At 50.1% G+C, this 27,048-nt stretch overlaps 1 protein-coding gene across 1 annotated transcript in view; it reads left to right on the top strand.

Annotated features, from left to right (window-relative positions):
- Positions 1–27,048, top strand: part of DNAH10 (dynein axonemal heavy chain 10) — a 149,394-nt gene that overhangs the window by 111,577 nt on the left and 10,769 nt on the right. The window contains exons 53-68 of the mRNA XM_022597911.3: positions 1,692–1,895; positions 2,729–2,809; positions 4,932–5,129; positions 5,678–5,839; positions 8,029–8,203; positions 13,612–13,793; positions 16,589–16,725; positions 17,796–18,013; positions 19,150–19,371; positions 19,550–19,697; positions 21,512–21,791; positions 22,765–22,994; positions 23,755–24,028; positions 25,509–25,613; positions 26,024–26,178; positions 26,713–26,867. Coding sequence (XP_022453619.2) covers positions 1,692–1,895; positions 2,729–2,809; positions 4,932–5,129; positions 5,678–5,839; positions 8,029–8,203; positions 13,612–13,793; positions 16,589–16,725; positions 17,796–18,013; positions 19,150–19,371; positions 19,550–19,697; positions 21,512–21,791; positions 22,765–22,994; positions 23,755–24,028; positions 25,509–25,613; positions 26,024–26,178; positions 26,713–26,867 — 2,926 coding nt within the window. The remainder of the gene's footprint in view (positions 1–1,691; positions 1,896–2,728; positions 2,810–4,931; positions 5,130–5,677; positions 5,840–8,028; positions 8,204–13,611; positions 13,794–16,588; positions 16,726–17,795; positions 18,014–19,149; positions 19,372–19,549; positions 19,698–21,511; positions 21,792–22,764; positions 22,995–23,754; positions 24,029–25,508; positions 25,614–26,023; positions 26,179–26,712; positions 26,868–27,048) is intronic.

Raw genomic sequence — 27,048 nt, 5'->3', positions numbered from 1 at the left:
CTTGTGTCCCCTTTATCATCTAAGCCAGACCCTCGTCGTGTCTGACCTTGACTTTTTGCAGACACCTCCATATCGCCCTTCCTCCTAAGATACCACTCTCGGCGCATTGCACTTGTGTTTTCTTTGCTCCGGGTCTCCGTGGACTGACTTCTCCTGTCTCTGCAGCCTGGCCGCCTTTCTCTGCTCATTCTCCAGGTGTACTCTTTGCATCCTGCCTCTGCATCTTGCCCATGCCTGGTACACTCTCTCTCTCTCCATCTCTTTATCAGCCTCCATGGCTGCAAGTGGCAGGAGCTCAACCCAAACAAGCTTACGTAAAATTAGGGAGAAATGAAGGAGGTGGTATTGATTCTTGGAACTGAAAAAGTCCAGGTTGGATTCAGGTGCTCAAATGATATCATCAGGAACTGGTCTCTCCCTCGCTCTTGGCTTTACTGTTTTTCTTTTATTTGCATTCTTGGGTTTTCCCAAAGTAGTTTTAAAAAATGGCACTAGAAGCTGCAGACTTGCATCCTCCTTTCTTAGTCCAGTGAATGAGGGTTTCTCTTTCCCAGGAGTTGTGGCCAAAGTGCCTGGTGGGGCTCTCATTGGCTGGCTTAGATCACATGCCCATCCCTGAGCCAATGACTTTGGCCAGGGTCATGCAGGGTTCTGATTGGTCAGGCCTGGGATAGTGTCATGACTACCCAAAAACCACATCCAGACTTAGAATGGATGAGAAGTGATTCTCCAAAGGAAAAGAGAGACCTATGACAAGAAAGGGGGGGAATGCATGGGGGCTGGGGGCAAAAACAACAGAACTCCACTTTCAAGTCCAGCATCAAGGAAACTTTCCCCCCCAGTTTTAGCTCTAGTGTCTTGCAGGGTCACCCTCCTCCAAGAAGCCTCCTCGACCGTGCCAGTTTCCTGTCTCCTGAATGCCTGGGGCACCTACTGTCTACGCTATTGATGTGGTATTTAGCACACGTGCCCTTGGGTTGGCAGCGGACTTTTCATACATGGGTCACAAACTTGTAATCCGGGATGTAATTGTCAGCCCTGTTCTCTATCTGTAAACCCCACTGCAGGGCTCGGGGTGTATTTTCTATGAAGACTGAGTAGGGTCCGGTGGGTTCATTTAATAGTACCCCAAAGGGTCGAGCGCAAATAGCTCTGAAGCTCTTATGCTTTGCTGCAGAATGAAGGCTTTGCCTCTCCTCCTTGGCACTGATGACATTAGGGGTGGGATCATTCTTTGTTGTGGAGGCTGTCCTGGGTATTATGGGATGTTTAGTAGCATCCCTGGCCTCCAGATGCCATTAGTACCGCCCCCCACGACACACACACACAGCAACACACACACACACACGCACACACGTTGGGACAACCAAAAATGCCTTCAGACATCGCCAAATGTCCCTTGGGAAGGGCAGAGTTGTCCCCAGTTGAGAACCCCTGCTCTGATGCTCACGATAACCCGCCCAGGTAAGCAGGAGGCATTTGTTATTTCCATTTCACAGATGAGGTGACTGAGGCTCAAAGGGATTTACACACACCGCAAGTGAGCCTTGGGTCTCAGAGTTGGGACCCAAGCCCTGCGCTCTGGACTCGGCATCCACTGCCCTTTCGTGACGCAGTGCTTCTTGCCATTTCAGTGCCGCGAGAGATAATAACCCTGGAACTTAAACAAAATCCTGGCCTTTGTTTTCTAGGAATCGTGCCCACGCTTTTCCCAGAAGAGGAGAAGGAGTCTATCCTCAGTCAGATTGGACAAGAGGCTTTGGAGCAAGGGATGGGCCCGGCCAAGGAGTCCACGTGGCAATACTTCGTGAACAAGAGTGCGGATAACCTGCACATCGTCCTGGGCATGTCGCCGGTGGGGGACACCCTGAGGACCCGCTGCAGAAATTTCCCAGGTGCCCTTGAGCAGAGCCTGCAAATCCATTTTCCCCCTTCAGCAGGGCACGTGCCTTAGGGAGGGAATGACATATGAGGTTCCACCAGCAAAGCGACCCATGCCATGGTCATTAGGTTGAAATGTGGGCCCTGCCATGTCGGATGAGCCCCGAGCGGCCCCTCACATCTGCCAACAGGCTCTCGTGTTGCCGCTGGATGGCTGTTGTCCTTCTGACACGAGGAAATGCTCACGGTCTCAGGTGCAAGGCCCATAGCGAGTGCAGTGTAGCTCTCCACGCCCTTCCATCAGGGAAAATTCTGGCAGCCTCATGGAAGGTGCAGTACCTGCCCCTAGAGCAGAGGGAGGCCGTTTTGCTCCCCCCGGGGGACATTTGTCAATGCCTGGAGACATTTTTGGTTGTCACAGCTCTGGTGGGGGGCGGCCACGTATCCAACTGGTATCTAGTTGATAGAGGCCAGGGGGCTGCCAAACATCCCACAGTGCACAGACAGCCCCGCCAGACAGGATTATCCGGCCAAGTGTCGATAGTGCCGAGGCTGAGAAACCCTGCTTTTGATCATTATTTTTGTTTATTTACTTATTTTTTAAAATTTTTGGCCGGGCTGCGCGGCATGCGGGATCTTAGTTCTCCGACCAGGGGTCGAGCCCGTGCCCCCTGCATTGGAAGCGCAGAGTTCTAACCACTGGACCGCCAGGGAAGTCCCTTGATCATTATTTTTGGACCCGCCCGGCTCATTCACCAATGTGTTGGGTACCAAAGCCGGTATCCATGTTCTCGAGCATTGCGGAGTTGCAGAGCGATCATCTCTTTTGTTTCTCTCTCTTTTCAAGGTCTAGTAAATAACACTGGTATCGACTGGTTCACACCCTGGCCTTCCCAAGCTCTGCACGCAGTGGCTAAGTCATTTTTAGGTAAGTGACAGCTAATGTGGGGACCATGTTAACAGTATAACAAAGCAATTTGTTATCCTCTTTCTGACTCTGAATTTTGGTCCAGTAGATTCTGTCACCATTAACCCCCATGGCCGTGAATGGTGTTTTAGTTTGTTAGCGTGTTTTGATTTATATTGTGTTTCAGTCCAAAGAGATTTTGGGGGATTTACAAGGACAACGTGGGATAAAAATTGATTAGGTATCGTCCAAAGTAGGGGTCAGCAAACCCTGGCCTGAAGGCCAAATTCAGCCCACCGCTTGTCTTGGTAAATGCAGTTTTATTGGAACACACGTAATAAACACACTGTCTATGGCTGCTTTTATGCTACAACCACAAAGCTGAGTAATTGCCACAGAGACTCTACGGCCCACACAGCCTAAATATTTACTGTTTGGCTCTTTACAGAAAAAGTGTGCTGACCCCTGACCCCAAGGATGCCTGAAGGACCTTTCGGTAAACTGATTATCCATCAGTGTTGATTTTGCTCTACAGTTTCCAAGCCCTGAGGCCTTGATTATTAATTTTAATCTTCAAAATAAGAAAGCAAGTCAGTTTATCCTCAGGGAAAAACTTTTTATCTGGACCTAACTTGAGCAGATTTATGACACTGGGTGACCTTGTAAATAGCATCAGCCTTATAAATATGTATTCAATAAATAAATAACTAGTCCCACTTGGTAGGCAGATCGCAGTCTTTTGGCGAAGGGGGCTAAGAGAATGACTCTTTCCTGATGATATAGCTCAGGGATCAGCAAACTTTTTCTGTAAATGACTGGATGATAAACATTTTCAGCTTTGCAGGTCATATGGTCTTTGTCACAACTACTCAATTCCACCATCGCATCAGGAAAGCAGCCCTAGACAGTATGTAAATGAATGGGCGTGGTTGTGTGCCAATAAAACTTTATTTACAAAAACAGGTGGTAGGCTGGATTTGTCCTGCAGGCTGTAGGTTTACCCATAAGTATGGATATTTGTGAGGCAAAGCTTTTCATGCATGCTGTTAAATTGGCCCATGGCTGTGGTTTGCTAATCCCTGGTATAATTCAAGATCAAATATGCAGAATCTGGATGAATGCATGCTTTTGGTCATACTTCCTTCCTTCATTTTCTGCTTTGAGGTGAAAGTACTTTGCAATCTGTGAGATAATCCAAGTGATGTGGTTTTGGCACCGGGAGTGATTAATAATTCTTTCAGCAGACTTACAGGAAGACCTACCTTGTGCCCAGTATGTGCTGGGTACAGGGGATACAGCAGGGACACTGAGCAAATTTCTCTCCTGGAATCTCAAGTCCCTCCTACTACACTGCCTTAGCCTTCCTACCAGTAGGGACAGAGAATTGGCTTTCTGTGTTCTTAGAGAAATTGCCAGCCTTTTGAGTGTGGATCAGTATTGTGGTCCAGAAAAGCCACTGACAAGTGATAACTGCTGTTTTCTATTAAAACATTTTTATATCGTATTTTATTGTGGTAACATGTATATAATATAAAATTTACCATTTTAACCGTTTTTAACCATTTTAAGTGTGCTCTGTTACACTAATTACATTCACCATGTTGTGCAACTGCTACCACCATCCATCTCCATCTTTAAAACTGGAACTCTGTCCCCACTGAACACTCACTGCTTGTCCTCCCAGACCTGCCCCCAACCCCTGGTAACCTCTAATATACTTTCTGTCTCTACGAATTTGCCAACTCTAGATATTTCACATAAGTCAAATCATGAAACATTTGTCCTTTTGTGTCTAGCTTCTTTTACTTAGCGTGTTTTCCAGGTTTATTCATGTTGTGGCGTGTGTCAGAATTTCCTTCTTGTTCGAGGCTGAATACTATTCCATTTATGGACAGGCCATATTTTGTTTATCCATCCCTCTGTTGATGGACACTTGGACATGGTTCCCACTTTTGGCTACTGTGAATAGTGCTGCTATGAACATTGGCGTCCAAGAATCTCCTTGTGTCCATTTTTCAGTTCTTTTGGGTACAAACTTAGGAGTGGAATTGTTGGGTCACATGGGAATTCCATGTTTAACTTTTTGAGGAACTGCTCCTTTCCTTTCTTTATGAGCCACCCTTTTCCATTCCTTCCTCCTCAGGGACTAATCCGCTGATCCCAGTAGAAAATATGGAAGATCTGGTAGAACACGTTGTTTTGGTCCACGAATCCGTGGATGAATTCAGTAAACAGTTTCTACAGAAACTGAGACGCAGCAACTACGTAACTCCCAAGAACTACCTGGATTTTATTAACACGTATTCAAAATTACTGGATGAGAAAACTCAGTATAATATAGGTAAGACTTGGGAATGGGAGGGTTAACAGGAATTGTTATTACTTACGAATAAAGATCCAACAGCTGATCTTTTCCTTAAGCGGACATTTCTTAGCAAGATCGGGCACACTCAGGATTGAGGCAAAGCAAAGCACATTTTGGATTTTGCATTTCAGAGTGATTCGTCTGTGTGGGCAGGACCCTGGCATGCTTTTATTTTTGTTTTTCTGTGCTGGGCCATGCACTTTCTTAGCTCTAAATGTTCATTGCATTAGAGATACTATTTGATGAGAGCAACGTGCCCTGCTGGAAAATGTTTTTTAAAAATGCTGTGGCTCTGGTTGTTGGCCAAACAAATGGTTATTTTCAGAAATACATTCATTTTGGAAGATGCCATCCCCAAACGGCAATGGAGGTACTGATAGATGCTTGACGTCTCATGAAAATGATTTTTTTTTTTTTTTTTTTTCCGATGAGCCCAACTTGGACGAACCGCACTGGAACGCTTGTCTGGGTGTGTTGGGAACAGCGCCCCCTGGAGGGTGAATACCTGTATTCCCTTTCCTCAGCTCAGTGCAAGCGTCTGGAGGGGGGGCTGGACAAGCTGAAGGAGGCCACCACCCAGCTGGACGAGCTGAACCAGAAGCTGGCCGAGCAGAAGATTGTGCTGGCGGAGAAGTCAGCTGCCTGCGAGGCCCTGCTGGGGGAGATCACCACCAATACAGCCATAGGTGAGTGAGGGTCCAACTCTGGGGGTCGGGACACCCCACGCCCCACCCCGCCCAAAAAAAACCCCAAACAGGACAGGGCTCCACTGGGGGACATCCCTGGGAAGCCACTTGTAGGAACTGGCATCTTTTGACCCTCGCATTGCTATTGTTTCTGAGTTAGCGTCAAGCCCCCTATAATAGGCACTAAGACGTTACCATATGCAGGACTCACAGCTGGTAGCTTGAGGATTTGCCAGGATGTGGAAAAGTCATCTCTTTACCCTCAATGAGCTAGTGAACTGGGTCGGTTTAAATGACCTCGGCCTGAGCATCATTCACTTGGGACTTTCTTGGTTCTAATGTGAGCCTGTTTCCGGGTTCTTTCTTGGGCCCCTCACCTGATCTTCCTGGCCTGGCGGCTGCTCTTGGTCTGGTTCCCTTCTGCTCTAAGAAATTGGCTTTCTTTTTTATTTATTTACTTATTTATTTGTCTGTGCCGGGTCTTAGTTGCGGCACACGGGATCTTTGTTGCGGCACGCGGGATCTTTTTTTTTTTTTTTAGTTGCGGCACTCATGTGGGATCTAGTTCCCTGACCAGGGCTCGAACCCAGGCCCCCTGCATTGGGAGTGCAGAGTCTTAACCACTGGACCGCCAGGGAATTCCTGGAACTGGCTTACTTTACACGACTCTCACACAGGACAGCTCCTAAGCTGCAGCTCTGCCACGACTCCTAACCCTCCTTCTCCCTGGGTCTTGGGACTCCCGTTTCTGTCGTCTCTCAGAATCCTGTGTTCTGATGCGTGTCCTCCTCGGCTCATCCTCGGATTTCTGCAGAAGCCATTCAACCTCCCTGCCTCTGGGTATTCTCTTCCTAGCCCACGTTTGTGTCGCTTCTGCGTATGACCTCGGTTCAGTTCAATTCCAGCCGTTATCATGTCAGGCCCTATCCACAGGACCCACTTTTCATTACTCTGGTCACAGCACCCCAACTTGGCTTTGGCACCCTGTCTGCTCTTGACCCGCAGTCTGGGCTGCCGGGTTGGGCTTGTTCCAGCCCTGGCTGGATCAATTAGACGTTCTCCTGCAGTTCACATTTTGAATCAGCCAACCTGAAGCTTGCTTGTGGACTTGTGAGGATGAGTCCCGAGAGAACGCCCCATCAGGGAGAGACTGCTGAATTCAGCGTACGTTTATTGAATACCTACTGTGTTCTTTTCCTGGGGCTGCCATAACAAAGCACCGCAAACTGGGTGGCTTAAAACAACAGGCGTTTATTTATTCTCTCATGGTTCTGGAGGACAGAAGTCTGAAATGAAGGTCTTGGCAGGGCCCTGCTCCTTCCAAAGGCTCTAGGGGAGGACCCTTCCTAGCCTCTCCCAGCTTCTGGTGGTGGCCCGCAATCCTGGGCGCTCCTTGGCTTGTAGACGCATCCCTCCCATCTCTGCCCCTCCGTTGTCACGTGACCTTTCCCCCTCTGTGTCTTCACATGGCCTTCTTATAAGGACACAGTCATTGGATTTAGGACCTACCCTAACCCAGTATGACCTCGTGTTAACTAATTACATCTACAAAGACTCTCTTTCCAAATAAGGTGACTTTCTGAGGTTCTGGGTGGCCATGAATTTTGAGGGGGACGCTATTCGAGCCTGTACACCTGCTGTGAGCCAAGCTTTGTTCTAAACGCTGGGGTCACAGCTGGCGGGCGCTGCTTACGTTTCTAGTGAGTGGGGCCGATCAGCAAGCCAGTGATCAGGTGAGATTTCAGACTGTGGTTAGTGTCATGAAGCAAGTGAACAGAGTGACGAGACCGAGAGTGACCTCAGGGGAGGGTGGCTTTTGAGCTGGGCTGAATGAGTGTAGGAAAAGCTGAGGAAGAACCAGAGAGACGTCTGTGAGCCAGAAAAACAGGGCGGGCACTCTGATGTCCTCAGCTAACACTGGCCAGGCAGAGCTGGAGGCTGTCTTGTGGGATGGAGTGGGGCGGGGGGAGGGGGACACAGTCAAGGAGGGTCCCCTGTGTTGGGGACCCCAGGCGCCGTGAGGACATCTGTCCCAGTGGGAACGCCCAAGGCCGCCATATTGGCCGAAGCTCATTCAACCCCCTCCGCCCCGCGCCCACCTTTGAGGGCTGCGCTGCTTTGGCTCGGGAGCGGTGGTCCGTCCTCCCCATGCCCCAGGGGCTTCACTGACCTCCCCCTCCCCCCCGTAGCGGAGGAAAAGAAGAAGCTGGCGGAGGAAAAAGCCACGGAGATAGAGGAGCAAAACAAGATCATCGCGGCGGAGAAGGCTGAGGCCGAGGCGGCCCTGGCCGAGGTCATGCCCATCCTGGAGGCCGCCAAGCTGGAGCTGCAGAAACTGGACAAGTCAGACGTGACCGAGATCAGGTAACGGCTGGCCATCTCCCAGCGTGCTCGGCCACCAGGGTCACTCTTGACAGTAATTATGAGATAATCATGGCTGTTCGGCATTTCTGTGCCGGCCGCTGTGCCCGGCACTTTCCGTGGTGGGGATTGTCATCGTCTTCATTCGCAGATGAGGGACGTGGAGCCCAGGGAGGCGAGCTGACTTGCCTCGGGCCTCCCAGCCAGTTGGTGCCATGGCCCACTGGCCTTGAACCCAGGCTGACTCACAGAAGGAGACTGGGTTCCGGAAGGGGCTGGTGGGAGAGCTGGAGCCTTGTAAGTCAGTCCTTTTTACGGGAAGGACAGAGGAGTGTCTGCCCTAAAAGAGGCAGGGCCCTGGATGCAGGCAAGGTGTGCCACAGGCTGAGAGTGCCCTCATCCATTTCTAGCCAAATGCTGGCCTTTTACAGGTGGGGAGAGTAGTGTTTTTTGTTTGTTTGTTTGTTTTTGTTTTTTTGCCACACCGAGCGGCTCGTGGGATCTTAGTTCCCTGACCAGGGGTTAAACCTGGGCCCTGGCAGTGAAAGCGCTGAGCCCTAACCACTGGACCGCCAGGGAAGTCCTGGGAGAGTGGGTCTTTACTGTGGCCCCAGACATTCTGCAAATCAGTCTGTAAGATGACTCCAACCCCCACAGCCAGAGCGCCCATTTGCTGTCCAGAAGAGGGGTCTGGTGTGGAGCTTTCTCCCCTCCCCTCGCGGGGCGTGGTGCCCCTAGGGCACCGTTCGTGGATCTCGCTGGTAAGTTTAGCACCGTGAGGGAAGCCAGGAAGAAACGGTGTCCCGTCTGCCCCCTCCACCACCCCCCGCCCGTCATCGTGCTGCCAGGCCCCCCACGCGTGTCCCTGCATCAGGAACCTCGGCTCTCTCCTCACTCCCCGTCGCGGCCTCGTTTTCAGAAGGGGTTCCATCCTTCTGGTCCCGCAGTCAGGTCTCCTGTGAGAGAGACTCCTGTCTGCAGGCTGGAAGCTGCCCTGCGTTCTGCGTTCCTGGCGGGGTGGGGCTGCTTCTCGGAGCTCATCGCCTTTGCTAAGGGTTGTGCTCTGGCTGTTGGCTCATTTGTGGAACATGTGGATTGAACAGAACGTTCAGCCAGTTCCAGGGCAGGGGCCCTAGTAACTCCTGGGGGGTCATCCGGAGCTGCTGCTGCTCTTAGCAAGAGGTCATGATTTCAGAGCTTCGCAGTGAAGGTATAAGGATGGGCGTTTTAAAACTGCAGTAGCGTGCGCTGGGAGTTTAGACTGAGTTGTGGGAGAGACCCTCAACATGCACATTTCCAAGGGAAACATCCAACCACTGGTTATACAGATTTGGGGCACTACCCCCAGGTCAGCAGCATAAAAACATTCTGAGAGCAGAGAGTTGGGAAGGATTTTTGAGTATTTGTTTGGAAGGAGTATTTATCTAATCCAAGAGTGGATTTCCATGGGACCACATGGAGAGTTTGATATGTGTCCCCTGCAGTTAGATGGGGTGCCTGCATCACCCCCGAGAAAACGAAAGTGGCCTATGGCCCAAAAGGAGTAATTTTTAAAATTGTAATTATTGGAACAGGTAATATGTTGATGCATGGCTTTGCTTCTTACTGGCTGTGTGACCTTCGACAAGTCACCTAACCTCTCTGTGCTGCAGTTTCCTTGTTTGTAAAATGTGGATGATAATAATTGTCCCCATGGCATCGGGGTTGTTACGAGGATCCAGTGAGCTATTACGTAAAGAGCTCTCAGAACTGGGTTGAGCAGAGCCACTGCCATGTAAACATTAGCTAGGGCCATGGTTCCAACATCAAAATGATGTGCTATTAAAAGCCCCCTCTCACCTGTCTGCCATCAGCTTAGTTCCCCTCACCACCCACCCGACAGGTAACTGTTGCCATTCATTTCTTACATATCCATTCAGACAGCTTTTGTACATGTTCAAGGCAACCAGATATACAAGTGTCTCTTCAGTTCCCGACGTTGGACCCTAAGGGTTGTAGACCAAGCGATACTTCTGTAGCCGTTTTCTTTCCTTTTAAAATATAATTGGTAACATACTATACATATTTTTCTGCATCTTGGTGTTTTTACTTGAGACCTTGGAGATCTTTTGCATGTTGTTATATGAGAACTTCCTCAATATTTAAAAATAGCTCATCATAATCCATTGGATGGCTGTGCCATCATTTATTTAATCCACCTCAATTTATGAATTTTTAGCTTATTTCCAGTCTTTTGCCTTTACAAACAGTGTGGCAAAGAATAACCCTGCCTTACTTCACTCTGCACAAGTCCACTGGAAGGACACATTTTCAGAAGTGGAATTGCTGGCTTCCAAGGTGTGTGTGTTTATAACGTCAGTAGCTGTTGCCTAATGCCCACCCGTAGGTATGGAACGGATTTACACTCCCACTGGCAATACGTGCGAGCACCTGCTTTTCCATGGCCTTACCAACAGAGGGCGCTACTAAACACTTGGCTTTTTGCTTGTTTTATAGATGAAAAATGGTATTTGTGTAGTTGTAATGTGCATTCCCCTTCTGATGAGTGAGGTTGGCCTTTTCTTCATATGTGAAGAATGTGTGTCAGAGTCCTGTGTATTTCATTTTCTGTGAACTGTTTATGTGCTTTGCCCATTTATCGTTTGGATTGTTGTTACTGTTGCTTTTTTTTTTTTCTTATCCATTTCTGTGGGCTTTTTATATAATGGGAGACTAGCTTTTATTCATGATGTGAGTTGCAAATAGTTTTCCCAGTTTGTCATCAGCCATTTGACTTTATTTAGGAGGTTTTTGTGCATGCCTGTGTTTGCCGTGTATAAATTTTTAGTTTTGCGTGGCAGATTTTAGTAATATTTTATTTTGTGGCTTTCGCTATTACCTCATACTTAAAAGGCCTTGCAACTGGAAGATTGTAAAATAATTTCCCCATGGTTTCATCCTGTACTTTTATAGTTTAATACTTTTATAGTGTTTACATTTAAATCTTTGATCTCTTTGGGATTTTTCTTTGGGTTTAATGAGTTTGGATCCAGATGAGTACAATCTGGCTTTGTTTAGGCCACTGGGATGTTAAGAGTGATGAGCCAGCATTTAGGTCTTGACAATTTTATAATCCTTTAATTCTTTAAATGGCACTTCCTTTCTGTAATGCTCAATCCCCTTTGCAGAGATCATTAAGTGTTAAGGCAGAAAGATTAGGAGTAATGAAGATTAGCGTGGATGTTTCTCTGGAGTACAAAAGGCTCCCTTTGTTACTGGCCTGCAGTTTTACTTTGCTTCCTTTCCTTCATTCAGTATCATTGGGTGCCTACCGCCCGCCCACCCCGTGCTGGCACTGGGGCTGAGAGGCAATGGGCCAGGCAGGGGGTCTTCACCGCATGGAGCCAGCCCACGGTCTGGGGGAGGCACGGGTGTGCACGTGGGGATCTCACGTGTACCGCAAAATTACCCAGGAGGAGGTCAGGAAGGGAGGGTCTTTGTTGCTATGACTGTGGATAATGGGGGAACCTGAACTAGTCTGGGGGGTGGGTAGTCAGGGAAGATGACCCCCAGGAAGTGACATTTAAACTGAGACGTGGGATGGAGGCTGGAGCGGAGCTGGAAGGAGCTTGACTCGGGGGGGAAAAAGCGGAGACAGTCAGAGGGTCTGGGGTAGAGTGAGGGGGTGGGGAGTGGGGCTTTTGATGGGTATTCTCCTCCAGGGAAGGCAACATGGCGTCACCTCTGTCTGTCTCTCTCTCCCTGAGTCTCTTTTCTTTTCTTTTTTAAAATTATTTATTTATTTATTTTGGCTGCGCTGGGTCTTAGCTGTGGCATGTGGACTCTTAGCTGTGGCATGCGGACTCTTAGTTGTGACGTGCAGGATCTAGTTCCCAGACCGAGGATCGGACCCGGGCCCCCTGCAGTGGGAGCATGGAGTCTTACCCACTGGATCACCAGGGAAGTCCCTCCCTGAGTTCCTTTTGTGATAGAAGAAAGGAATCTAGTGAAACAGAAACGCTTTCATTTCTCAGACTTGTAACCTTACTTTTTCGAGCCCCTCGGTTATCTGGCACCACAACACTGTGTTCTGGATAAACGAGGTTCCTGGGCATGGTTTGTAAACTGGTAACAGAGAACTCCACTCAAAGGCTTTGGGAGCTGAAAGGTTCCGGGTCCGCGTCCCCATTTGATAGATGGGAAAGCTGAGAACCCCGGACCGTTCCTAACTTTCCGGAGGGCTCAGGACGCCACCCTGAGGCTTTTCCTGACTTGTGTCTGAAAACATCTCACTGATGGTCGTCATCATCCCTCCTCCTCGGATTATTCAGAGAGCGTGGCCGGGGCCTGACCTTCAGCAGCCCCGAAGGGGACCTTTTAAAAACAGTTGGCAGCATGCCTGCTTTCCGCATCACTGAACCTTTCCCTGGTGACTCAGGACCATTACTCTAATCTTCGGGCTTTGCGCTGGAGTCACCGCCCTGGCTTGTCCCTAAGCTGTGGGGCTCCTCAGGCAGTGAGCGGGGGTCCCGGGCCCAGGAGCGGTCCGGGGGTTGCCGGGTTCAGAGCCTCCACACTGCTGTGCGGGTCAGGTCGTTCTCGCTCCGTGTCTCCCTCCCCCTCCCTCTGGGGCACTCTGGCCTCTCCCCAGGCGGCTCCCTGCCCTCCGGGGGCTCTTCCTTTCCTTTGCTTTTCCTTCATCGTCTTCTCCATGGCTTTTATAGACTTTGCCCGCCGCCGCTGGTAGCCAGCCGAGCGGGCCCACTGGGTACAGTCAGTGTGCGACTCGTTCCTTCTTGGGTCTTTACGCCGATGCAGCCTTTCCGCCTCCTGATCCTTTTGGGTTTCCAGTTCTCCGGAGGGTCGAGAGTGCTGGACATCCGAGTGTTGGAGCAGCAGAGTGATGGTCTAGCTTCATCAAAGACAGAGACAACAACTTCCAGAGCCTGAAGGACGCCAGGGTGCGGGATGGGCCATGTGGACACAGGCAGGCCATCCAAACACTTGAGCTCTGTTTCTTTATCTGCTAAGTGGAAAATAGGGTGATGATGACAATGACAATAATGACAGCGGCTACCACCTAGAGTCTGAGGAATCACCCCAGGGTGTCCTTAAAAACACAGATTCTCAGGCTCCACCCTGAGCTGCGGATTCAGGGGTGGCCTGGGTTTGCGTTGAATGACACCCTGCTGTGTTCCTGGTGCCCAGTCCGATTCCAGGAGCCTGATGTGGCACGTGATGGATGAGACCCAGTCCCTGCCCTTGAGGAAGCCCACCCCCAGGGGCACGAGTCGGTGTTGAGATGTGGCTTCCGTTGTTTCCACGCGGTATCGCATCCAAGAAACGGCTCACCAATTTTTCAGAACTCTCATTCAGGCCAGATCCTGGCCACATCCTGCGTCTGACCCGTGTGTGCATCCGTTTCTCCCCAGGTCGTTTGCTAAGCCCCCGAAGCAGGTGCAGACGGTCTGTGAATGCATCCTCATCATGAAGGGGTACAAAGAACTCAACTGGAAAACCGCCAAAGGCATGATGTCCGACCCCAACTTCCTGAGGTCTCTGATGGAGATTGACTTTGATTCAGTTACCCAGAGCCAAGTTAAAAATATCAGAGGTGAGTGTAGACAGATGTAGGAACAGCCAGGCTGGTTGTCGGCCTGGCGGCTCAGTCTCTGGGGCCGGGAGGGAGAGTAAGGAGAGGGCTTGTCGCAGGCAGACCCGCCCATCGTGGTCGGATGGTGTCGCCGTGGCGTTGCCGATGGAAGAGGGGGAATGATCGTCCCCAGAGGAAGACAGCGGCAGGGAGGATGGTTGGTGGTTGGGCAGTGGCAGTGGATGCCCGCTGAATGTGTGGTTCAGCAACGGGTCTGGTTTTCCCTAGTAGGATACATGACTGTCTTATGGAGCCCGCCCTGCCTGGTCTTCTGTGCATCTTGTCCGATGGGCGTAGTGGTGCCAAGAACTGGTCTCGCGGGCAGAGGACTTGAATAGACATTTCTCCAAAAAAGATACACAAATTGCTAATAAGCATATGAAAATATGCGTAACATTAGTCACTAGGAAAACGCAGATCAGACCGCAATGAGGTACCGTTCAGACCCACTAGGATGGTATAATTGAAACAAAACCACACAAAACTACAAGTATCGGGGAGGATGTGGAGAAGTTGCAGCCCTCGTACGTTGTTTGCAGAAATGTAAAATGGTGTGGGAAACAGTTTGGCAGCCCCTCTGACAGTTGATCACGGAATTACCATGTATCCCAACCACTCCACACCTATGTATAGACCCCAAAGAATGGAAAACAGGTATTCAAACAAAAGCTTATACACAGATGTTCCTGACAGCACTGTTTACAATAGCCAAAAGGTGGAGACAACCCAGACATCTATCAGTGGGTGAATGGATGGACAAGAACAAACATATCCACACATTGGAATATTATTCAGTCACAAAAATGAACAAAGTGCTGCTGTGTGCTACAGCATAGATGAACCTCAAAAGCGTGATGCTAAGTGAAAGAAGCCAGGCATAAAAGGTCACGTATGGTAATTCCATTTATATGAAGTGTCCGTAGGTAAATCGGTAAATCCACAGGGATGGAGAGCAGATTGGTGTTTGCCAGGGTTTGGGGAGGGGAAATAGGTTGTTACTGCTTAACAGCTCTGAAGTTCCCTTTTGAGATGATGAGAATGTCTTGGAACTACATAGAGGTGAGGCCTGCAAAGTCTTGTGAATCTACTAAATGCCACTTTAACGTGTTTATCGTTTACCATGTTTATTTAACATGTTTAATTATTCACTTTAACGTGTTCATTTAATGTTATGTGGATTTTACCTCAATTTTTAAAAAATGGGTATTCGGGGAAGAAAACAAGAATTGGTCTAACCTTGACTTCCCTTGTGCCTTTTGCCAGTATGAAGTCTTCTGTAGGTCCTGGAGGGTGGGTGGGTGGGGGGGCACCACCCGCCCTATGCCCCCATTTCAGTTACAGATGCCTGCGTTCCCCCTGAGCCTGGTTCCTGACCTGCCCCAGAGCTTAGCCAGTGAGAATGATGCTAGTCTTTTTCAAAGGCAATAAAAGTTCATTGTGTCACTGTTTATCACGGTGGTTTGTTCAGAACTTGATCATCAATGCATTTTTTCAGCCACTTAAAAAAAAAACAAAACAGGGGCTTCCCTGGTGGCGCAGTGGTTGAGAGTCCACCTGCCGATGCAGGGGACGCGGGTTCGTGCCCCAGTCCGGGAAGATCCCACATGCCGCGGAGCGGCTGGGCCCGTGAGCCATGGCCGCTGAGCCTGTGCGTCCGGAGCCTGTGCTCCGCAACGGGAGAGGTCACAACAGTGAGAGGCCCACGTACCGCAAAAAAAAAACAAACAAAAAAACAGGGGCTTCCCTGGTGGCGCAGTGGTTGAGAGTCCGCCTGCCGATTCAGGGGACGCGGGTTTGTGCCCCGGTCCGGGAAGATCCCACGTGCCGCGGAGCAGCTGGGCCCGTGAGCCATGGCCGCTGAGCCTGCGCATCCAGAGCCTTTGCTCCGCAACGGGAGAGGCCACAACAGTGAGAGGCCCGCGTACCGCAAAAAAAAAAAACAAACCCAAAGCTAATCAAACCCAAAGGATAACAACAACTACAAAAACCCAAGGGACTCTCTTTACCCGATCGTTGGATGGGTTTCCATTTATGTGAAGTTACTCCCAGGGTGAGGGTGCAGGTGGAGGTGATGGTGCCCTGTAATGACCTATGAACCCCAGTTAGCTGCCAGCTCTGAGCCACCTTGGTGCCCAGTTGGGGGGTCCCCACTGATGCCCTGGGTCTCTGGGGGCTGCTGGGTGTCACACGCAAGTTCCTGTGTCCTAGGATGTCCTGGGTGGCAGTAACATGTGCCCCTCACTCACATCTTAAACATCCACTTACACAAAATTCATTCGGGGTTGGACCCACCTGCTGTCCCTGGGGAAGCTGTCTGGGTGCCTCATTCGGGGTTGGACCCACCTGCTGTCCCTGGGGAAGCTGTCTGGGTGCCTCATTCGGGGTTGGACCCACCTGCTGTCCCTGGGGAAGCTGTCTGGGTGCCTCATTCGGGGTTGGACCCGCCTGCTGTCCCTGGGAAAGCTGTCTGGGTGCCTCATTCGGGGTTGGACCCGCCTGCTGTCCCTGGGAAAGCTGTCTGGGTGCCTCATTCGGGGTTGGACCCGCCTGCTGTCCCTGGGAAAGCTGTCTGGGTGCCTCATTCGGGGTTGGACCCGCCTGCTGTCCCTGGGAAGCTGTCTGGCTCCCGCTCACAGGCTTTACCAAGGAGAAGGGACTAGTTACACTTACTTTGTTAGTAGGTAGTTTACTTCCCATTTTATTTTCCCAAGATGAAGCTCACCGCTCATCGAAATCATTGCGTCTTTGACCTTTAGGCCTCTTGAAGACCCTCAATACCACGACTGAGGAAATGGAAGCCGTGAGCAGGGCAGGCTTGGGGATGCTGAAATTTGTGGAAGCTGTGATGGGCTACTGTGACGTCTTTAGAGAAATCAAGCCCAAGAGAGACCAGGTATTGCCCATCTGTAAGACCTGCACACTTCTGCCAAGAGATCGTTTTGGAGTCAGAATGAATGTGTCCACAGCTTTACTGGGGAAATTCTGGCAAGGTTCTGATTCTAAACTGCATAAACATTTTTTCCCCCAGTGAATGATAACCCTGAATTATAGCTCTAATTTAGATGTAATGTGAACCGACAGAACCAAAGTCTGAAAGAGTTTTGAAGAAAAGAGGGTAAAATCATTCTCGAGGGCTAAAACAGAGTTTCTCACCCTGGGTGCTACTGACACTTTAGATTGGATCCTTCTTTTTGGGGAGGCCGTCCTGGACACTGCAGGGTGCTGAGCAGCCTCACTGGCCTCCACCCACTGGATGCCGTTGTCCCTTCCCCCAAGTTTTGACAACCAGAAATGTTTCCAAACATTGTCATGTGTCCCTTGGGGGGCAACGTCGGTCCCTGTTGAGAACCACTGGGTTAAAGGAACATGCAGAAGACACAATACAAAGAGAATTGTGTAAGGTTGATTCTATCGTTTTGAGCCATATTTTGACATTGCTTTATAAGTCAGGATTTTATCACTCAGAAAACTTAGAACCCATAGTAGGACCAATACAGTCTTCAGTGCATTCTTTTGAGTTTTTGGCTTAGAATCACAGGGTCCTCTTACTGGGACCCTAGTACCCACGAAAATTAAGCCGTCTGCTAACTCAGATGCAGGATGTCTTTTTTCTAATGGGATGTAGGGCTTTTGCATCAAACCATTGAAGAGGTCACTAAGAAAAGAAGCCGTGTGCCTCGCTCTGACATAGGTTGGCCCCAGAGGGTAGGGACAGCATTAGAAATGCAGGTGGAGGACTTCCCTGGTGGCCCAGTGGTTAGGACTCAGCACTTTCACTGCCGTGGGTCCGGGTTTGATCCCTGGTCGGGGAGCTAAGATCCCACGAGCCTCGTGGCATGGCCCAAAAAAAAAAAAAAAAAAAAAAATTGCAGGTGGACATAAGCCCAGGTGTGAGACTGACTGTCTTATTCCCACCTCACTGCCGTGCTTTTCCCCATCGTTCTGCGAATTGTCTTCACGTAGGTGGCCAGGCTGGAGCGGAATTTTTCCTTGACCAAACGTGAGCTGGAGAGGATCCAGAATGAGCTGGCAGCGATCCAGAGAGAACTGGAAGCTCTGGGGGCCAAGTACGAGGCGGCCATACTGGAGAAGCAGAAGCTGCAGGAAGAAGCTGAGATCATGGAGAGACGGCTGATCGCGGCCGACAAGCTCATCTCGGGGCTGGGGTCTGAGAATGTCAGGTCAGCCTGGGTAATGGGCCTTCCCGCTAAGCAGCTCTAAGCCAGACTTTGTGGTTTGTGAGTGAACATCCACAGCACCATTTCTCGCCACGTGGGGTCTTTATTCCACGCTGCATTTTGAGCTGAAAACCGTGTGAAAAAGTTCGGATTTTACTATTATCATGTTTAAAGGTGGCTAATGGCCATTTTATAGATTCTTTTAAAAATAGGTATCGAGTGTTATTTACTGAGTAACTGTTAAGGGGAGGCATGGCAGCAGTGGAGACGGGGAAACCAGTGCCCTAGGGCCTGGGAATGTTTGCTTCTTGATGACCTTTAACCCCAAGTCCCTTCTGGACGGATCTGGAGGAGGAGCCCACTTCTGTCTCTGGACCCTTGTGGCTGGTTCAGTCCTGAGCTTCAGTTTTCAGTAGGTGGAGCTGTTTGATGCTTATGGGCAAGAGGCCCATTGGGCCATACCTGGTCCACTGGATGTGACAATAGTTTCTTACCTGGAACCTGTAAAAATGGTATGGAAAGCACTGGAAAATATTGTTTGCTTATGGGAAACAAATCATTTTCAATGTCTTTTTTTTTTTTTTTTTTTTGCGGTACGCGGGCCTCTCACTGCTGTGGCCTCTCCCGTTGCGGAGCACAGGCTCCGGACGCGCAGGCTCAGCGGCCATGGCTCACGGGCCCAGCCGCTCCGCAGCATGTGGGATCTTCCCGGACCGGGGCACGAACCCGTGTCCCCTGCATCGGCAGGCGGACTCTCAACCACTGCGCCACCAGGGAAGCCCTGGGCGTGTTTTTAAGCTATTGATTAGGCGTTTGGAAACAATGTGATTACTATTGTACTTTATACATATCTTTGAGACAAAATTCATCCCCCAAACATTTATCGAGGCCCGTGTTAGATGCTGGGTTCTGCCGAGCTCTGGACTTGAACAAAGCCTTTGAAAACGTTGGGTTCACTAGGCAGGGAAATGGCAACGTGAGCTGGCGACCTCTGTCCTCTACAAGCAAAGAACATCTCAGAAAAGGTTTCCTTCTGGCTAGCCCCCTCCCGGCCGTGTGTCAGGCTGGCTCTTCTAGAAGGTTCCTTCGGGTTGTGCCGGAACGAGACTGCTCACGGCAGGCCCCACCTCCCACGCCAGGTGGCTGAACGATTTGGACGAGCTGATGCACCGGCGCATGAAGTTGCTGGGCGACTGCCTGCTGTGTGCAGCCTTCCTGAGCTATGAGGGCGCCTTCACGTGGGAGTTCCGGGACGAGATGGTCAATCGGGTCTGGCAGAGCGACATCCTGGAGCGGGGGATCCCCCTGAGCCAGCCCTTCAGACTCGAGAACTTGCTCACGGACGACGTTGAGATCAGCAGGTGAGGACGACCCTGGGCTGGGAGGACGGGGCACAGAGCCCGGGGGGCATGCAGCTGACCCACCTGCACAGAGACGGCAGGGAGCTCTGCCCGCCCAGCTCTCCTGCCTCGGAGGCTCCCCGTCGGCTCACAGCTCGGCCAGAAAAATGCCCATTTCCCCTGTCGCTGCCCCTTCCAGGTGGGGCTCCCAGGGGCTGCCCCCCGACGAGCTCTCGGTTCAGAACGGCATCCTCACCACCCGGGCCAGCCGCTTCCCCCTCTGCATCGACCCGCAGCAGCAGGCCCTCAACTGGATAAAGAGAAAAGAGGAGAAGAACAACTTGCGGGTACGGCTGCTCCCGACACACACCCCACACCGCTCCACATCCTGGGGCCCAGTCCGGCTCTCCCCGGTGTCCCCAGGCCTCCACAAGGCCGAGCTGAAATGCCACCACCCTGAGGCCCCAAGCAGAGCCCTCCCCTTCCTGGCCCGCCCACCTGTTGAGTCTTGGAGGGCGGCTTGAACCACCTCGGATTCGACTCTGCCCTTTGCCTATTCATTGCCCTGTGGGTCACCTGAAGGCAAAGACGGTGCTGTGTTCGTCTTTGCGTCCCCTCTACTCAGTGCAGAGCCAAGTGGCCTTAGATGCTCGGTCACTTTCTTTTTGGAGGGCAGGGGAGGGGCTTGATTGAGATATAATTCATCTACCATACAATCCACCCGTTTGAAGAATACAGTTCAGTAGCTTTTAGTATATTATACATTGAGTTGTGTAGCAATCACCAGGATCAATTTTTATCACCCTCCTCCAAAAATGCTGTATCCTTTAGACATCACCACCCCCAAAACATCCATTTCCCCTCCTGCCCCTAACCCCCAGCCTCTGACAACCACTAATATATTTTCTGTCTCTGTAGATCTGCCTGTGCTGGACATTAAGTATGAGTGCGATTGTACAGTATGTGGCCTTTTGTGACTGGTTTCTTTCACTTAGCATCATGTTTTCAAAATACATTTTCCCTGCTTAGCGAATCCAACGTTTTCAAAGGCTTCGTTCAATTTCAGGGCTCAGCAGAACCCAGCATCTAACACGGGCCTCGATAAATGTTTGTGGGACACATTCTGTCTCAAAGATATGTATTAAGTACTGTAGTAATCACATTGTCTCCCAATGCTGAATCAACACATGTTGTAGCATGTATCAGTACTTCATTCCTTTTTATGGTGGAATAATAGTGTGTTGCATGGATGGACCACAGTCTGTTTACCTGCATATCAGTTGATGGACATTTGGGTTGTTTCTACTTTCTGGCTGTCATGAGCAGTGCTGCTGTGAACATTCACGTGTAAGTTTTTTGTGGGCGTGTGTTTTTAATTTTCTTGGGTGAAATTGCTGGGGCCCAGTCACCTTTTACTGAAATAATTAACAATTCATGATTTTCCATTTTTATCTTTTCCTTGTTTTTTCTGGTCCTTGCTTTCGGGTATGTACATGCAGGTAGGGGAAGCATCCCAAGGTCGGGGGAGGGGGACATCCATCCCCACAATTCACATATAACTGTAGTGGGACAAATACCATCAGTGCAGGAATATTCCTTGACGTCCCTCTTCCCTGAGCCTTCCAGAGAGTTCTGCAATTGCCAGACCTCTCCTAGCCCCCAGTCCTACTCCTATCCCCGTCCTGTCTCTTAAAGAGAGAGGGTTCAACTTATGGGGTGAGTGGCTAAGTACATCAATGTAATAAAAGAGGGTGGAGAGGAAGGGAAGAGGAGGTCCCAGGGGCTGGAAGAGAGGAAGAATTTTTACACATGTTTTGAGAAAGGAGATAAGAAAGCAATCCTAAGGTTTGGAGGGGAGTGAATTTTTTTTTTTTTTGTGGACTCTGTGTTTGGACCCTTTTTGAGGTCTTCTGAGAGATGTGATGAGATTCTCTCCTAATCACTTTTGGCTGCTGACCTGTGCTTTTTGAACGAGAGGCTGCTCAGAGCCTGAACCTCATGGTTTATACAGGTTACATGCCCTGCTTCTCTCCCTGTTCTGTGTTTTCCCCTCTGCCTCCCTTCAAGGTGCTGACATGTCCCCTGCCACCTCCAAGGATTTTTTCCCCCTTGAATTTGGCGAGTGAGCTGATTTTTAGCATCTGCCTCCCCTCCCTTCCAGGTGGCTTCCTTCAATGACCCCGACTTCCTCAAGCAGCTGGAGATATCCATAAAGTACGGGACGCCTTTCCTGTTCCACGACGTGGATGAGTACATCGACCCTGTGATTGATAACGTCTTAGAAAAAAACATCAAGGTCTCCCAAGGACGGCAGTTTATCATACTGGGAGACAAGGAAGTGGGCTATGATTCGAATTTCAGGCTGTATCTGAACACCAACCTGGCCAACCCCAGATATAGCCCATCCGTGTTTGGGAAAGCCATGGTGATCAATTATACTGGTAAGCATATACAGAGCCGCAGTGCCGAATTTCAGGTGGAGACCACAGTCTGAGCTCAAGGCCCTCAAGGGACGTCACTTCATTCGGTGAATCATTCTCAGAGTCACAGCTTTCATAGTCAACCAATCCGTTCCTTTTGGTTTGCTTTTTGAGGCTTCACCGTGCGGCATGCGGGATCTTAGTTCCCCTGCCAGGGATCGAACCCATGCCTCCTGCATTGGGAGTTCGGAGTCTTAACCACTGGACCCCCAGGGAAGTCCCAACCAATCAGTTCTTAATGAGGAAGCAACACCAAAAGGCTTGGGGGCCTTTAGAAGGCAATGAGTTGTGTGTCTTGAGATGTGCTGAGTCTGGACTGCGGAGCGAGGCGAGACCCCTTTCTGCCGCAGCAGGAAGTTATACTGTATCTGTGGATTTAAATACACAGCGTGATTTTGGATTTCCCTCTTCCTCTCAATTGAATTCGGTTAGGAATTGAATGCCGCTTCCCACATTTTCTAGGGTGGTCACACGGGTTCCTAGGTAGGTTAATCAGGTTTCGGTACGCGTTAGGAAGCTCCCTGGTGGTCCAGTGGTTAGGACTCCGTGCTTTCACTGCCAAGGGCCTGGGTTCGATCCCTGGTTGGGGAACTAAGATCCCGTAAGCCGCCTGGCTTAAAAAAAAAAAAAAAGTTTGGGTATAAACCCAGATATCTAACGAGGGTCCCCCAAGATGTGGGAGCCCTGGCTTTGATTTTAGTGCATCTTCACACTTGCTGTCCACTACTCCAGGTAACAGCATCTCTGTTTTGCTCTGTCCCATATTTGTCACCTGGGGCTTTAGAATGGCGTTGGTGGGAGAGTGAGTCCTCGTGTTCCTGGGATGCCGGGTCCACCCTCCACTTGCCCCAGGCACTGCTGTGCGGGGGAGACGAGATGGTGAGCAGCCTGGCAGGGGGAGGCGGTGGTGAGGGCCTCCCTCGTCCCCCCACAGTCACGCTGAAAGGCCTGGAGGACCAGCTGCTGAGCGTCCTGGTGGCCTACGAGAGGCGAGAGCTGGAAGAGCAGAGAGAGCATCTCATCCAGGAGACGAGTGAGAACAAGAACCTGCTGAAGGGCTTGGAGGACTCCCTCCTCCGGGAACTGGCCACCTCCACGGGGAACATGCTGGACAATGTGGAGCTGGTGCAGACCCTGGAGGAGACCAAGTCCAAAGCCATGGAGGTATGAACTGTGTGGAAAAGTGTATCGATCCTGCTACGGAGTCCCAGAGGTGTTCCCAGGGACCCCTGTGCACCCAGTCAGCCTCTCTTAATTGAGAGTGATAGAAAATCTGGCCCTACGTGGCTCAAGTCCAAAGGGAATTTATCGGCCTAGAAAACAGAAAAGTCGAGGGATGGCTTCAGGCAGGGCTGGATCCAGGACTCCAAGCATATCATCCAGGGCTCAGTTTCTCTCCGTTTCTGGACCTTCTGCTGTGTCGGCTTCATCCTCTGTCTCCCTGTGGAGCCAGGCTCCGCTTATGGTCACAAGCTGGGCCTGGCTTCGTGCCCACTGAGGTTCAAGTCCAAAAGAGAAAAATGAGAATCTTTTCCTGTCACTGAAGTCACATGCTCACCCCAGACCACTCCCATGGGCTGGGGATGCCATGTGTGGACTCTCTGGACCTCACTCACCCGATCCCCTCCTGGCCTCGGGGTTGAGGGCACATATGAATGAAAGGAGGAAACTGTAGGTCTCTAGATCAAACTCAGGGACTGTTACTAGAAGAAGGGGGCACGGGGGCGGGGGGGGGGGTGGTCGAGCCACAAATATATACCGCATCTCGCGAGAGGCTGGGGGCCCTTCCTGTGAGCGCCGCATGGCTTTCTTTGCTGCCGCCCTCCCCCCCCACCCCCACCGCCCTCCGCCTTCTTACTTTCTCGCCTGTTTCGTATGTCTTCCTGGTTTCGGCTGTAAGTGGCAACGTGCGCCTCTTCTTCAGGTATCAGAGAAGCTCAAGCTGGCGGAGAAGACAGCCCTGGACATCGACAGGCTGCGGGACGGCTACCGGCCGGCCGCCCGGAGGGGAGCCATCCTGTTCTTTGCGCTGTCAGAGATGGCCCTGGTGAGCTGCATGTACCAGCACTCCCTGATCGCCTTCCTGGAGGTCTTCCGCTTGTCACTCAAGAAGTCGCTGCCTGACTCCATTCTTCTGAAGCGATTAAGGAACATCATGGACACGCTGACCTTCAACATCTATAACTATGGCTGCACAGGTGAGCACCTGTTCGCACCGATTTAGGACCGCTGTGCGCTTCTGTCCGTGTGTCCAAATTTCCTCTTCTTATAAGGACACCAGTTGGGATTGCATGGGGGCCCTCCCTAACAGCCTCATTTTATTTTTTAAAATTAATTTGTATTGGAGTATAATTGATTTACAAAGTTGTGTTAGTTTCAGGTGTACAGCAAAGTGAATCAGTTATACGTATACATACATCCACTCTTTTAGATTCATTACAGAGTATTGAGCAGAGATCCCTGTGCTATACAGCAGGTTCTTATCAGTTATCTATTTTATATACAGTAGTGTGTATATGTCAATCCCAATCTCCCAATTTATCCCTCCTCCTGCCCTTTCCCCCTTGGTAACCGTGAGTTTATTTTCTACATCTGTGAGTCTATTTCTGTTTTGTAAATAGGATCATTTGTATCATTTTTTAGATTCCACATAGAAGCGATATCATATGGTATTTGTCTTTCTCTGTCTGAGGTACTTCACTCAGTATGACAATCTCTAGGTCCATCCATGTCGCTGCAAGTGGCATGATTTCGTTCTTGTTTATGGCTGAGTAACCTAATCACCTCTTAGAGGCCCTGTCTCCAGCTCTGAGGTACTGGGTATTAAGGCTTCAACTTATAGATTTTGAGGGGGACACAGCTCAAAATTGTGTTGGGCAGGAAACAGGTTGAGGGCTATCCTATAGGGCTCACTTAAGTAACCAGCCCTTCTAACACGTATAAGATAGAATTCACATCACACATTTTGACTTAGATGTTTCTTTTTCTTCTGTTAAAAAAAAAAGAACTCTAATGTTTTGCGTCTTCCTATCCATAAAGAGTGTGTTGATGGAGTGGGCTTACTCTGCAATAGAGATGGGCCAAATCTGTCCCACCGCCTGCTTTTGTAAATAAAGTTATATTGGCACACAGCCACACCCGTTTCTATACGGATCGTCCATGGCGGCTTTCACAGTACAATGGCAGATTTGAGTAGTTATGACGGAGACTGTCTAGTCTGCAAAGCCGAGTCAATTTACTCTCTGGCCCTTTACAGAAAGTTTGTTAATACCTCTTCTCCACTGTAAGAACTTTTGCTTTGAGTCAGGCAAACGACCAGCACTTCATTCAGAAGGTGGCTCTGAACCTCCATTGTACGGTCCTTCATCTGCTGGGGGGGGCACCCCCCCTCCTCTTCCCACGAGGGCGTGGTAGGTGCCGCCCGGAGACGTGACCATTTCAGATGCGTACGAGCGAGGGTCACTGCCCGTTGCACTTGTGGGCATGACGTATCAATTGAGCTCATAGTTTTTGCACGCAGGTGTTCACGGACACCAAATGCAAAGACGGCTAAATGCAACTGACTGTGCAGTTGAGGTGCTTCAGTTCATTTCTCTGAAATTTAAGCGTGGTGTGCATGAGAAACCCTGTGTTTAAATGCATTTGTTTTATCCAGACCCGTCTGTTGTTTCTCCTCAGGGTTGTTTGAGAGGCACAAGTTACTTTTTTCTTTCAATATGACTATCAAGATAGAACAAGCAGAGGGGAGAGTCCCCCAGGAAGAATTAGATTTCTTCTTAAAAGGTAATGAATTTGCCTCGTTTCATGCTTCCCAACTCCCTGGACCCACGTTGCACATGTGTATGAATTTGTTCACCAAAACAACAGCAGAAATTTTGCCTTCCTTAAAACTTGGCTTCCAATAGCGCCGCTTTAGTAAATACCTCAGTTGACAGTTCCAGCCTCAGAGATAGTTCCAGTTAACTCAGAGCAGCCAGCCTCTGCCTTAAGGCTGCCCCAAGGCTGGAAGCCACGCAGAGCTTCCTGGCTGGAGTTACCGACGGTGACAGGGGAAGCCTAACCCGCTTCTCCTTCCAGCCCCCTTTTGAGAAGTGGATTTTCCCCCAAAGTGAGGGAAGCCCAGGAATGGAGTTGCTTACTCTTCCCCGTGTGTTGGTGTCGGCTGTTTACTTCTCTTCTCCTGTTGTGATTAGGAAACATTTCCCTGGAGAAAAGCAAACGGAGAAAACCCTGTGCTTGGTTGTCCGACCAGGGATGGGAAGATATCATTCTTTTATCAGAGATGTTTCCAGACAACTTTGGGACTCTTCCTGATGATGTGGAGAAACATCTGACTGTCTGGCAGGAGGTGAGCAAGTGTCCTCTTTCTCCTCCTTCCCTTCCCCGCATGTCAGTCATCTCCACACTCAATCTGTAGCCTAACTCCCTATGAGTGTGAAGATCTGCCTCTGAGTGGCTCGTGCAGAGTGTAGCCAATGCCCTCTAACTCCCTGGATGGAATTCTCCTTTATCTAGTTCAGCTAGTTTTGTGGGAGAACTATCTATCTATCTCTCCGTCTGTCCATCCATCCATTTGTCCATCCATCCATCTGTCCATCTGCCTCTGTCTATCTGTCCATCCATTCATCCATCCATTCAAGAAACTTTGAGCATCCGTGGCTGGACCATGTCCCTTGACGGGCAGTGGGAATTCAACAGTCCATAAGACTCAGTCCATCCCTTCCTAAAGTTCAGAGTTTGGGGGGTAGAAAATGACAGATCTGACTAGACGTGGCCTGTAGATTTCGTCCCTTTACAGGGGCTCTTGGGACCTTTACATAGAAAGGGGGGCCTATATCATTTCTCAGTTGACGCCAGCATGAATGTTCTTTGCTTTTCCCAGTGGTATGACCTGGATTCACCTGAGCAGTTTCCATTCCCCCTGGGTTATGATGACAACATCACCCCTTTCCAGAAGTTGCTTATTTTGCGCTGTTTCCGTGTGGATCGGGTGTATCGGGCCGTGACTGACTATGTGACTGTAACAGTGGGAGAGAAGTAAGTGAGTTGTTTGTGTTTGCTTGGCCCTTTCTGTGGGGTAGAATATCTAATGTCACCCCTTCCTGGACTCACGGATGGCAGTGGGTGGCCAGAGAGGACTGCCTTTGAGCATGATTTGGTAGCCACTCTAGAGCAGCGCTGTTTAAGAGAAATACAATGGGAGTGACATATGTCATTT

The sequence above is a fragment of the Delphinapterus leucas genome, chromosome 14, assembly GCF_059928025.1.
Source record: "Delphinapterus leucas isolate spDelLeu-1000000601 "Yukka" chromosome 14, BTC_Dleu_Yukka2, whole genome shotgun sequence".
Lineage (NCBI taxonomy): Eukaryota > Metazoa > Chordata > Mammalia > Artiodactyla > Monodontidae > Delphinapterus > Delphinapterus leucas.
This window is presented reverse-complemented; position numbering and strand designations above follow the sequence as displayed.